We start from the raw sequence: 13,114 nt of genomic DNA, 5'->3' as shown, positions 1-13,114 counted from the left end.
CTACAAAGGGAAGCACAGCCAAGAGCTACACAGTGACACGAGCCTACCAGACGAGCTAACCTGCTTCTATGCTCGCTTCGAGGCAAATAACACTGAAACATGCATGAGAGCACCAGCTGTTCCGGACAACTGTGTGATCACTCTCTCCGCAGCCAGTGTGAGTAAGACCTTTAAACAGGTCAACATTCACAAGGCTGCAGGGCCAGATGGATTACCAGGACGTGTACTGCGAGCATGCGCTGACCAACTGGCAAGTGTCTTCACTGACATGTTCAACCTCTCCCTCTCTGAGTCTGTAATACCAACATGTTTCAAGCAGACCCCCATAGACCCTGTGCCCAGGAACACTAAGGTAACCTGCCAAAATGACTACCGACCCTTAGCACTCACGTCTGTAGCCATGAAGTGCTTTGAAAGGCTGGTCATGGCTCACATCAACACCATTATCCCAGAAACCCTAGACCCACTCCAATTTGCATACCGCATCAACTGATCCACAGGTGATGCAATCTCTATTGCACTCCATGCTGCCCTTTCCCACTTGGACAAAAGGAACACCTATCTGAGAATGCTATTCAATGACTACAGCTCAGCGTTCAACACCATAGTGCCCTCAAAGCTCATCACTAAGCTAAGGACCGTGGGACTAAACACCTCCCTCTGCAACTGTGTCCTCAGATCCTCAAAAGGTTCTACAGCTGCACCATCGAGAGTATCCTGACTGGTATGGAAACTGCTCGGCCTACGACCGCAAGGCACTACAGAGGGTAGTGCGTACGGCCCAGTACATCACTGGGGCCAACCTTCTTGCCATCCAGGACTTCTATATCAGGCGACGTCAGTGGAAGGCCCTAAAAATTGTCAAAGACTCCAGCCACCCTAGTCATAGACTGTTCTCTCTGCTACCACACGGCAAGCGGTACCTGAGCACCAAGTCTACTGTAGGTCTAAGAGGCTTCTAAACAGCTTCTATCCCCAAGCCATAAGACTCCTGAACATCTAATGAAATGGCTACCCAGAATATTTGCATTGCCCACCCCCCCACCACCTCTTTTACGCCACTCCTACTCTCTGTTATTATCTATGCATAGTCACTTTAATAACTCTAACTACATGTACATATTACCTCAAATACCTAGACTAACCGGCGTCCCCACACATTGACTCTGTACCAATACCGCCTGTATATTGTCTCGCTATTGTTATTTTACTGCTGCTCTTTTATTACTTGTTAATTTTATTTCTTATTCTTATTTGTATTTTTTAAGCTGCGTTGTTGGTTAGGGGCTTGTAAGTAAGCATTTCACTGGAAGGTCTACACCTGTTGTATTTGCGCCGCATGTGACTAATACAATTTGATTTGATCTCTGATCTTGTACATACAGTGCATTTGAAAGTATTCAGACCCCTTGACTGTTTCCACATTTTGTTATGTTACAGCCTTATTCTAAAATTGATGAAATAATTTTCTTTCCTCACCAATCTACACACAATACCCCATAATGACGATGCAAAAACGGTTATTTTTTTATTTTGCCCCCACCAAAATAAAAAAAAATCACTGAAATATATCACATTTACATAAGTATTCAGACCGTTTACTCAGTACTTTGTTGAAGCACCTTTGGCAGAGATTACAGTCTTGTGTCTTCTTGGGTATGACGCTACAATCTTGGCACACCTGTATATGGGGAGTTTCTTCCATTCTTCTCTGCAGATCCTCTTAAGTTCTGTCAGGTTGGATGGGGAGGTGTCACTGCACAGCTATTTTCAGGTCTCTCCAGAAATGTACTTTGCTCCCTTCATCTTTGCCTCGATCCTGACTAGGTTCTCTGTCCCTGCCTCTGAAAAACATACCCACAGCATGATGCTGCCACCATCATGCTTCACCGTAGGGATGGTGCCAGGTTTCCTCCAGACGTGACGCTTAGCATTCAGGCCAAAGAGTTCAATCTTGGTTTCATCAGACCAGATAATCTTGTTTCTCATGGTCTAAGAGTCCTTTAGGTGTCTTTTGGCAAACTCCAAGCGGGCTGTCATGTGCCTTTTACTGAGGAGTGGCTTCCGTCTTGCCACTCTACCATAAAGGCCTGATTTGTGGAGTGCTGCAGAGATGGTTGGACTTCTGGAAGGTTTTCCCATATCCACAGGGGAACTCTGGAGCTCTGTCAGAGTGACCATCGGGTTTGGTTTTGCTCTGATATTAAGCACTGTCAACTGTGGGATCTTATGTAGACAGGTGTGTGCCTTTCCAAATCATGTCCAATCAATTGAATTTACCACAGGTGGAGACCAATCAAGTTGTAGAAACATCTCAATGATGATCAATGGAAACAGGATGCACCTGAGCTTAATTTTGAGTCTCTTCTTAAAGGGTCTGAATACTTATGTAAATAAGGTATTTATGGTTTTTATTTTTAATATATTTGCAAAAATGTTGAAAACCCTGTTTTCGCATTGTCATTATAGGGTTTTGTGTGTAGATTGATGAGGAAAAAACAATATTTCATCCATTCTAGAATAAGGCTGTAACGTAATAAAATGTTGAAAAGGTCAAGGAGTCTGAATACTTTACGAATGCACTTTATATACATGGTTTAACTTACTGTGAAGTAAAATTATAATAGTCATCATCATTATAGTATATTCAAGCATTTATTATACTTTTTATGTTTCTACTTTACAAACATACATTTTCATTACAGTTAAAGTCGGAAATTTACATACACCTTAGCCAAATACATTTAAACTCAGTTTTTCACAATTCCTGACATTTAATCCTAGTAAAAATTCCCTGTCTTATGACATGACATGACATACTTTTATGGAATTTTTCAAGCTGTTTAAAGGCACAGTCATCTTAGTGTATGTAAACTTCTGACCCACTGGAATTATGATACACTGGAAAAATGACTTGTGTCATGCACAAAGTAGATGTCCTAACTGACTTGCCGAAACTATAGTTTGTTAACAAGAAATTTGTTGAGTGGTTGAAAAACTAGTTTTAATGACTCCAACCTAAGTGTATGTAAACTTCCGACTTGAACTGTATATTGTTCTCAAAATTTGTAGTAGACAAACCAGATGTAAAATCTATAGGTTTACCAAATGTTTACGTGATCATCAATTAAGACCAGTCAGATTAAGTTAGAGTAAAATGTCTTTTAACAAAAGACAAGACAATCATATAAAAATGATGTGATAATTGTACTGTGAAAGGCAATTACTTTATTAAAAAATTCTTCATGTATTTCTAGATGAACCACTGATTTAATTTGGTGAAAGTGACTGTATGATTTTGTGTTGTGTTTGAAACAACTGCCTCTTTGATGATCTGTTTTGAATTTTGTACTAAGAGTTGTGAAAATGTACCATATACTGTACTTTGCACCAAAGTGATAAAAACTGTACCATAATAATATGTCTTCTGTACAGGCACAGTAGTTGAGTCTTGTCCCTCGTCTCCTATGTTTCTCCCGGCCAAACCAGAAGCCAAGCCAAAGAAGGCTGTGAGGAGGAGAACTAGGAAGAACCTGAAGGACTGGAGCACTGGCAGCTGGTCTACAGACACTGAAGATCCTGCTTGTACCAACGTGAAGGAGAACGTGAAGGCAAGGAAGCCCAAAAGACGCAAGAGCCAATCCCATCAGACAAAAGACAGCAAGGACACTGCCAATGAAAGAGAGGACAGCAAGGCTCCAGCCAATCACAGAGATGACAGCAAGGCCCTGGTTAATGAGAGAGAAGACAGCAAGGGGTCAGGGTTCACAGGTGAGTGCGAGGACCTATCCCTGTCTGGCCCAGAGAGCAGAACACACCAGAAAAAGATCAGACAAGTTAAGAAGACCCCAGAGAAAGACAAAGACAATTCCAAGACCCCACAAAAAGAGTCCAATAACAGAGTCAACATCCCTGGTGAGTATTCTTTTACTATTTTTACCTCCTGCGTGTGTGTGTGTGTGTGTGTGTGTGTGTGTGTGTGTGTGTGTGTGTGTGTGTGCGTGCGTGCGCGCATGGGTGTCATTCTTCATTCCTGGAGATGAGAGAATGGCTAATGGCAGAAGAGTCTGGCATCATGCTACCGTACTTTGAAGTTAAGATACAGATGACCCGCCATTAATCTTCATGAAGGTATTTCCATTTATGTACTTTGTGAGTTGGAAAGGAATTGGAATGAATCAGAGTGTTGCTTTTTAAAGATTCATTGCAGGATGAGGAAGCTCTGAGTAAGCAGAACGGGAAGAAAAATAAGGATTTGGCATCAAATGGGAAAAGCAGAAATGGGGAAAGACTGAAGGACTTCTATGAAGAATGTATGGAAATGAGCACTGGGCTGGATCTGAGCCCAAACAAACAGCGCTGGTTCAAGGCAAACTGTGAGTAAATAAACCACGGCTCAATACGGGCTGGTATACCCCCAGAGTACTTACTGTAACTGATTTATATACACTGTAATACACATATTAATGCCTTATCTAGAATATAAACCTAAAATCAATGGTTTTCTGAATTGAGAATGATGAAGTGTTTCATGCTGACATCCACCACTTTTCCATTTCATACAATCAGTGAACAGGTGGTGCATTATTTGTGTTCCATGTCTGTGTGTGCAGTACTGGAAAGGCGGCGTCTGGAGAAGAAGTTGTCATCTTGTCCCAACCCCTCAGGCTCAGATGTGGAGCTAAGTGAGGAGAGTGACAGTGCTCTGCACCCTGACAGGCAGCCAGGGGACCAGGACAGAGCTCTACTCAACACGAGTCAAACACACATCTCAACGATAGAACAAGATCTACAGGCCCAGGTAGGCTACATGGTGTGAAATAAACAGGCTGTGATTATAGTAACTCTGTACTCATACTTCTAGGAAGTGAAAATCAACGGAACAATCACCAAAAATAAAAATGGTGCTGATTTGTTGAGAACAGGTGTAGAAAAACCTTTAGAAGCTGCCTTTGGAAGGTACTCCAAAATACACCCCATAATGACATGAAGCTAAATACAGTACATTTACACAGTGCAGTTTGTTATAGGGCATCTGTCTGTGTTTGTTACTGTGGGGTCAACAGGCGCTTGCCTCATCATCACCCTCAGATGATGAAGGAGCATTCAGTTCAACCGCGTCCATCATATATAGCATGCTGAAACATTCCACACAGTCTAGCAAGATGGCCTGTTGCATGTGGACATAACGTTAGTTTCTCAAGTTAGGTAGTGTCTCCCCCCTGACCAGACCTGGGTTCAAATACTATATGAAATCTTTCAAATATTTTTGAGCTTTTGCTATGCCTGTCTGGAGTGCCAGATCGGCGGGGTTTGCACTTTTGGGACTTTTATATTGGTTCCATTGCAACAGGCAGATCTTAATCAAGCACAGTTTGAGTAAGTATTTTAAATACATTTCAAATAGTATTTGAACCCAGGTCTGCTCACTCCATACCTCCATACCTCTTTGGTCCAAGGTGAATGCACCAATTTGTAAGTCGCTCTGGATAAGAGCGTCTGCTAAATGACTTAAATGTAAATGTAATGTAAATGTCCATACCACCACAATCCCAGTCAGATCCCTGTCTAAGACATTCCTCAGTTATCCTCACAGACAAACAGAAAATGCCTCGATCCTCTGCTCACAGATTAAGGGTCCAAAATCTGTTTAATATCGATCAAATGTGTCTGGGGTGCCGACAGGAATCGCTGGATTTATTGAACTCTGTGCCAATATGAGGAATTCCTGTCTGAATTCTGAAAAGTCTCAGTATTACATAATTCTAGCCAGTAGATATGGATTGTAATTCCTCAATAGGATGAGACAGACATATTTCAGAATGTGCGCACTGTAGAACCTTCCAAAACACATAGCTGGATGTCATAAGTTGATGATGAGTTCTGCTTATTCTCTAAATCATATAACACAAACAACCACTGACAGATCTAATGACCAGTCTAAATAGAAGAGTTATCACTGCCTACTCTCCTTGTCATCTCCCTAGCTGGACCCATCATGAGGGGACTACTTTTTCATTCAATAAAAAAAAACGAAACAATTTCTCTGCTTTCATTGACATCCGTCTCTCTGTTTTAGCTCTGATTACTTTTCACGGCCTTTATCTCTGTCTCTAGCTGGATGTCATGATGCAAGTGTTGAACACGTCTGACGAGGTGGAGCAGCTGGTGCTGAGGAACACTGGCTTGACAGACGCACTCCTACTGAGCCTGGCCGCAGCCCTGAAGAGGAGCCCCTCGGAGGTCACATTCCTCAATCTCAACCTCAACCACCTCGGACCCCAAGGGGCCCACATCCTCCTGGACCTACTGGGGGCCAAGCCCCAGGTCAAAGGACTGCTGTGAGTCACTGTGTGTGAGTGAGTGAGTGAGTGAGTGAGTGAGTGAGTGAGTGAGTGAGTGAGTGAGTGAGTGAGTGAGTGAGTGAGTGAGTGAGTGAGTGAGTGAGTGAGTGAGTGAGTGAGTGAGTGAGTGAGTGTGTGATGGTCTAGCCCCAGGTCAAAGGACCTGCTGTAGGTGACATTCATTGTCTTTGTTTAGCTCCAGCTCGTGTGTCTTATTCATAAATCTGTGTCCTGTAGAAAACCCAGATTATCTCTCTTTTTTACATAAATTGTTCTGTGAAAGTTTCATGAGCCTAGGACATTGTGAATGAAGTTGACTTTTTGAAGATACAAGGTTTTTCCAGGACGCCAATGACATACTGTAAACGCATTTACACACAAGTGATCAGGACAAGTGTAGGCTCCATATCTCCCAACAAGATCCTGCCGTGGGCCAAGCCCTAGGTCAGAGGGCTGCTCTGACTGTGTCACAAAGCCTTTGATGTTTAGTTCCAGCTAATACGTCATACTTTTAGCAACTATTGCTTGACCCATGGACGCACAAGCATACACGGGGCGGCAGCGTAGCCTAGTGGTTAGAGCATTGGACTAGTAACCGAAAGGTTGCAAGTCCGAATCCCCGAGCTGACAAGGTATAAATCTGTCGTTCTGCCCCTGAACAAGGCAGTTAACCCACTGTTCCTTGGCTGTCATTGAAAATAAGAATTTGTTCTTAACTGACTTGCCTAGTAAAAGAAAATATCTCTCAAGAAGATATGTCAGGTAAGAATGCCCTCAGTGCTCCCTTGAAAAATAGATGTTTGGACCTCAATGGGAAAACCTGGTAACAGCGGAGGGGATCTCTGCCATTTTACGGGTTCCTAACAAACCGTGCTTTTTAGTGTGTTTTTTCGCATTGTTTGTAACTTATGTTGTACATAATATTGCTGCTACCATCTCTGATGACTGAAAATAGCTTCTGGATATCAGAACAGCGATTACTCACCTTACACTGGAAGAAGATTTTTTCTTTAATGATTCCGACGTGAAGGATAGACTGTTTCCCCGAGACCAGGCCCAAATCCCTGTCATTCGTGTGAAGAAAAGACAGAGGTACAGAGGGCGGAGATCGAGGTGCCTTGTGAGAATTCATCGGCGGGTGGGTAACCAGCCTACCATCCGTTTTATTGGCCAACGTGCAATCACTGGAGAATTAACTGGATGAGCTCTGTTCAAGACTATCCTACCAACGGGACATTAAAAACTGTAATATCTTATATCTCACTTAGTCGTGGCTGAACGACGATACGGATCATATACAGTTGGCTAGGTTTTCTGTGCATTGACAGGACAGAACTGCTAAATCCGGTAAGACGAGGGGTGGTGGTGTGTATCTATTTGTCAATAACAACTGGTGCGTGATGTCTAATATTAAGGAAGTCTCAAGGTATTGCTCGCCTGAGGTAAAGTACCTCATGATAACCTCTAGACCACACTATCTACCAAGAGTTTTTTCATCTATACTTTTCGTAGCCGTCAATTTACCACTACACACTGATGCTGGCATGAAGAACGCACTCAACGAGCTGTATAATGCCTTAAGCAAACAAGAAAATGCTCAACCAGAAGCAGTGGCCGGGGACTTTAATGGAGGCAAACTTAAATCTGTTTTACCTAATTACTACCAGCATGTCACATGTACAACCAGAGGAAAACACACTCTAGACCACCTTTACTCCACACACAGAGACGCATACAAAGCTCTTCCTCGCCCTCCATTTGGAAAATCTGACCATAATTCCATCCTTCTGATTCCTGCTTACAAGCAAAAACTAAAGGAGGAAGTGGTCAGATGACACGGATGCTACATGACCATACTTACATATCACAACCAGAAGCCATGGATTACAGGCAACATCCACACCGTGCTAAAGGCTAGAGCTGCCGCTTTCAAGGACCGGGACAGTAATCCAGATGCTTATAAGAAATCCTGCTATGCCCTCAGATGAACAAACAGGCAAAGCGTCAATACAGGACTAAGATTGAATCCTACTACTCCGGCTCTGACGCTCGTCGGATGTGGCAGGGCTTGCAAACTATTACGGACCACAAAGGTAAACCCAGCTGCGAGTTGCCCAGTGATGCGAGCCTACCAGATGTGTTAAATGTATTTTATGCTTGCTTCGAGGCAACACTGAAGCATGCATGAAGCATGCATGAAAGCACCAGCTGTTCCGGACGACTGTGTAATCACGCTCTCCGTAGCTGATGTGAGCAAAATGTTTAAACAGGTCAACATTCACAAGGCCGCAAGGCCAGATGGATTACTAGGACGTGTACTACGAGCATGCGCGGACCAACTGACAAGTGTCTTCACTGACATTTTCAGCCTCTCCCTGACCGAGTCTGTAGTACCTACATCTTTCAAGCAGACCACCATAGTTCCTATGCCCAAGAAAGCGAAGGTAACCTGCCTAAATGACCAACGCATCAACACCATCATCCCAGAAACTCTATTTCTTGAACTGCATTGTTGGTTAAGGGCTTGTAAGTAAGCATTCCATGGTAAGGTGAAATGTTGTGTTCAGTGCATGTTAGGTGAGCCACTTCAAAGAAAAATGAAAATGTTAGTTGGAAGTTGTGATTGACTGCTGATTCTTCTTCTTCTCTACAGCTTGTTTGGAAACCAACTGGGAGACCCTGGAGTTCTGACACTACTTAGTGGACTGGCTCAACTCCAGGAGATAACAACGAGACACCCAACATCACTACCATGGATTCAAGACCCCCAGGTCCAGGGCCAGAACCCGTTAACACACTCAGTTGTCCCCCTCCCTCCAACCACAAGGGGCACTCTCTACCCCTTTTCACTGTTGGAGCTGGACATAGGAGGAAACGGGTTGAGCAGCAATGGCCTGAGGATGTTGACATCCTACATGAGACTCCACTCAAGACTGCAGTACCTGGGGCTGGCCCGGACCACTGGTGCGGACCTAGAGGCATGGCGGGAGCTGTTTGACTCTCTGAAGGGAAACGTGATACTCAGCCATATTATCCTGGATGAGAGTAACCTAGGAGACCAGGGAGCCAGGCTATTCGCTGACACGCTGAGAGCCAATCAGAGCCTGAGGCAGGTGGATCTGGACAGTAATGGGATTGGTGAGGTGGGAGGAAGTGAAATCATAAAGGCACTGCTTTGTAGGACACAGTTTCCGCTGAGACACCTGAGTCTGGAGGGGAATGGTATCAGCACCGGACTAATGGGTAGAATTCAACAGGAAGTGAGATTTAACGGACAGAAACATATTTTTTGACATATTACAGCACTGGAATTTATCCAAAATGATGAACAAGGTAGGGCACAGCCCATAGTACAAAAGAGGAACAGTCATAATAGATGTTGCGGAAAAGACAAAATAATATGGATATGTCTGACTATTTCTAGACAAGATCAGCATCTAGCTACTGTTGTCACGTCCTGACCAGTAAAGAGGTTATTTGTTATTGTAGTTTGGTCAGGACGTGGCAGGGGTGTTTGTTTATGTGTTTCGGGGTTTGTTGGGTATGTTCTATGTTAGTTTATTTCTATGTTCTTTCTAGGTCTTCTATTTCTATGTGTAGTTTATTGGGTTGACCTTCAATTGGAGGCAGCTGTTCCTCATTGCCTCTAATTGAAGGTCCTATTTAATAGAGTTTTTTAATTTTTTTATGGGATTTGTGGGTAGTTGTTCCGTGTGTAGCTGTGTGCCTCACAGGACTGTTTTTTCGTCGTTGTTTTTGATTAAGTGTTTGTTTTGTTTTTCTTCATAATAAAGAAGATGAGCATACACATTCCCGCTGCGCCTTGGTCCCATCTTTACGACGAACATGACAACTGTACACGAGACTAGACTATTCCTCACTGTTAATAAATTACTTCTCACATCTACGTTGAATCATCTCAATTGGAGCTCAGTCAGTGTAAATTGCAGGTCAGTGGAATAAAACTGGAAAAAACATTTGACTCTCTTCGCCAACACACATGGAGGGCCTTTCCCTCTGCTACTGGTGGCCCTGATTTAAATATCGTTGTAGAGCTCACAGACACGGCCATCAGCTCAGCAGTTAGGAGTGCGTTGGGATTTAGCTAGGCTGCTCTGTGGTATAGATGAGACGTCAGAGAAAAGCCCTGTCAAGTAAGTCTTTCTTCCCAGAACCTGTGGTGAGGCCAGGCCAGGATGTTTACCTTGTGCTATTTTCTTCCCACCCTGATTTATGCACAAATGCTGCCCTCAGGACCACACTCTCCTCCTTGTTGACGCTTGTTTTTCCCTAATGTTTAGTAATCCCCTGGAAAATTTGGAGAAGTGTCCATATCTCGTAACCATGGTGATGCAAACATAAAGTGGCACAATTAAACAGTACTTCCTATTAGATACTAATGTAATCATTTATTTTTACAGTATCTACTGTATTTTTTTAAAGGCAGGAATGAAGAAAATCAAATAAAGAAATATATCCATCACACAATATATCCATAATTTTGTTGACATAATGACCAAACGTGTTTTGTGTGTGTTTGTGTGTGTCAATGGAGAGAGGGAGACGGAGAGAGAGAGGGAGAAAGAGAGGGAAAGATGGGAGAGGGAGGGTATAGGGCAGGGAGTTCTTCCAAGATGCAGGATGTTTGGTTTCAGTAGGAAGCGCACTTGACAGAGCAGCCTAAGGTGGACTGAAGGTGGAGTCATAAGAAACACACAAAGTCACTTGTCTCTTCGAGTGAAATGAGATGGTGGATAGTGGGAACATGAAGACCCTGTAATACTCAAATTTAGCCCAAAATAAGCTGCTGGTTCAAATATACCTTTTTCTTTCCTAAAAAAAAGGCACAATGCTTTTATTATATGTGGCTCAAGATTTGAGGCGAAAAAGTCACATAGGTGGGTGAGTGTTCAGTGGGGCACACATTTAGAAATGTTAAGTAGAGCATTTGGATATGCTTTACATTATAGGGTGCTATTTACATGGTATTTACCTCGAAATTACACTTTAAAATGGTAATTACTCAATAATTACCAAATAACTACTTTTAAGGGATATTTGAGCTTAGTGGACACTAGGTAAATAAAGACTTACAAAACTTTCTTTGCAAGGCACTAACTGTTTACTGTTTACAATGTGATAGTATTTTGTAATACTGTGTCTTCTATCTTCTGTATCTAAATCTGAAATGTGCGCTATATACCGTATTTTAACCCTTTAAATGTCTATTCTTGAAAAACATGTTGAAAAAAATATTTCATCTTAAATTCCTGTAACTAACAACTCAAATATGAACTTCCAATAAAAAAAATTCAACTTGATGTTTATTTTGGAAATAACAGAGCTCTTCAAGGCAGTTGAGAAGTCAAAATAGGGTCATACCAGCAATGCCATAATAGAATGTCAATTTGCATAGCATTTTTACTAATCTCAACAATATTACAAAAATTACTTTAGGTCTGCGTCAGTGGCTTATAGGTAGGGAAGCATTGTTAAATGAGGATTGATGTCAAAGTTGAACAAATGAGGGTAATTTTGTATGTCCAAACATATTAAATTACATTGAAATGAATGCATTTCCAAGTGGTGTCCCTCAAAATGGTTTTCTTACATTTCTAATGATCCAGACTACATTTTTAGATAGTGCAGTTTTGTATTAATATTCAAGGCATTATTTTATAGGCAACCTTAAGTCTGAATAATGATTCATTGACCCCGTGGGTCACGAAATGTAGTTTAACCTATTTATGTTGCCTAATATAGTGTTGTCAACAATTCAAATCATATTTTTCACTAAAATGAAAAATGTTATATAAAAAATAAATGTAGCCTATTCTTAGTCCGCTGTACTTTTTACTCACATATGAACCGTTTGGTTGAGCATATCTTACAAAAAGTCAAACGTTTTTTACACTTTCTACACTTTCTACACTTCTACATGATATATTATCATATTCCTGCTCTCCAGCTCTCCTCACCAACTGAATTCCTACTGTCTTTGGTGACTCATTTTGAGTTTCTTTACAGCCCTCTAAGTGGGCAAAGTTAGAGTGCCACAACACTGAACTGCAGCAACCCAAAAGGATACAAATTATGTTATTTGGTGAAGGAGGGCTGGGAGAGTTGACCAATCAAGTTTAAGTGAAGAAAAAAAATATATATCCACTTCTAAATACATTGTAAAAACATGCTCTACCAGCTGGTTGAGAATAGGGATATAGGGTTTAAATAGCTGTCAGTCAATAGATCATTGTCTCCGGTCTAAGAAAACAAACTTTTTACAAATCAAAAAGGGATTACTAAGAACAAACCAGGTCATGTATAGCCTACTGTAATTTCAGTGTTCTCAGTCCTTCATAAGTTATACAATACTTCCTTTCAGAATCAGACGAAAACAAGCACAAAATGTAGGCTATCAGAGAGAGAGAGTTTTGGCCCCGGTATGGACCATGGTATTGTTCTTTGGACCAACTGACATACTGAGAATAACTGTAGAATGACTGTATTCGTCTGATCAAAGCTTGTCGTCATAGTGATTACCCCCAGGCTCAGGGTCAGGGCTGCTGCCAATAGTTGCTGTGTTGAAACCAATCCCTCTATCCCTCCATTCCTCCATGCTTCTGAAACCAATCCCTCCATCCTTCCTCTGTAGTCCTCCTCCCCTGGCTTGGTTTCCTCTCTGCAGCCCCTGATAAGGATCCTTTATGAGCCTCTATGTGGGCTGACAGACGGATGGATGAGACTGACTGACTGACTGGTGCACCTGAAGA

At 42.2% G+C, this 13,114-nt stretch overlaps 1 protein-coding gene across 1 annotated transcript; it reads left to right on the top strand.

Moving 5' to 3' along the window:
- The first annotated feature begins 3,461 nt into the window (after positions 1 to 3,461).
- Positions 3,462 to 9,888, top strand: LOC106585222 (uncharacterized). Its single transcript, XM_014171194.2, has 5 exons — positions 3,462 to 3,915; positions 4,200 to 4,376; positions 4,614 to 4,801; positions 6,118 to 6,341; positions 8,998 to 9,888. Exons 1-5 carry the CDS (start codon positions 3,468 to 3,470, stop codon positions 9,635 to 9,637), a joined length of 1,677 nt encoding a protein of 558 aa, XP_014026669.2. The 5' UTR covers positions 3,462 to 3,467; the 3' UTR covers positions 9,638 to 9,888.
- Positions 9,889 to 13,114: the final 3,226 nt, after the last annotated feature.

Source organism: Salmo salar, chromosome ssa24 (assembly GCF_905237065.1).
Source record: "Salmo salar chromosome ssa24, Ssal_v3.1, whole genome shotgun sequence".
Lineage (NCBI taxonomy): Eukaryota > Metazoa > Chordata > Actinopteri > Salmoniformes > Salmonidae > Salmo > Salmo salar.
The sequence above is the reverse complement of the archived record's forward strand: the minus strand, read 5'-3'. Positions and strand labels throughout refer to the sequence as shown.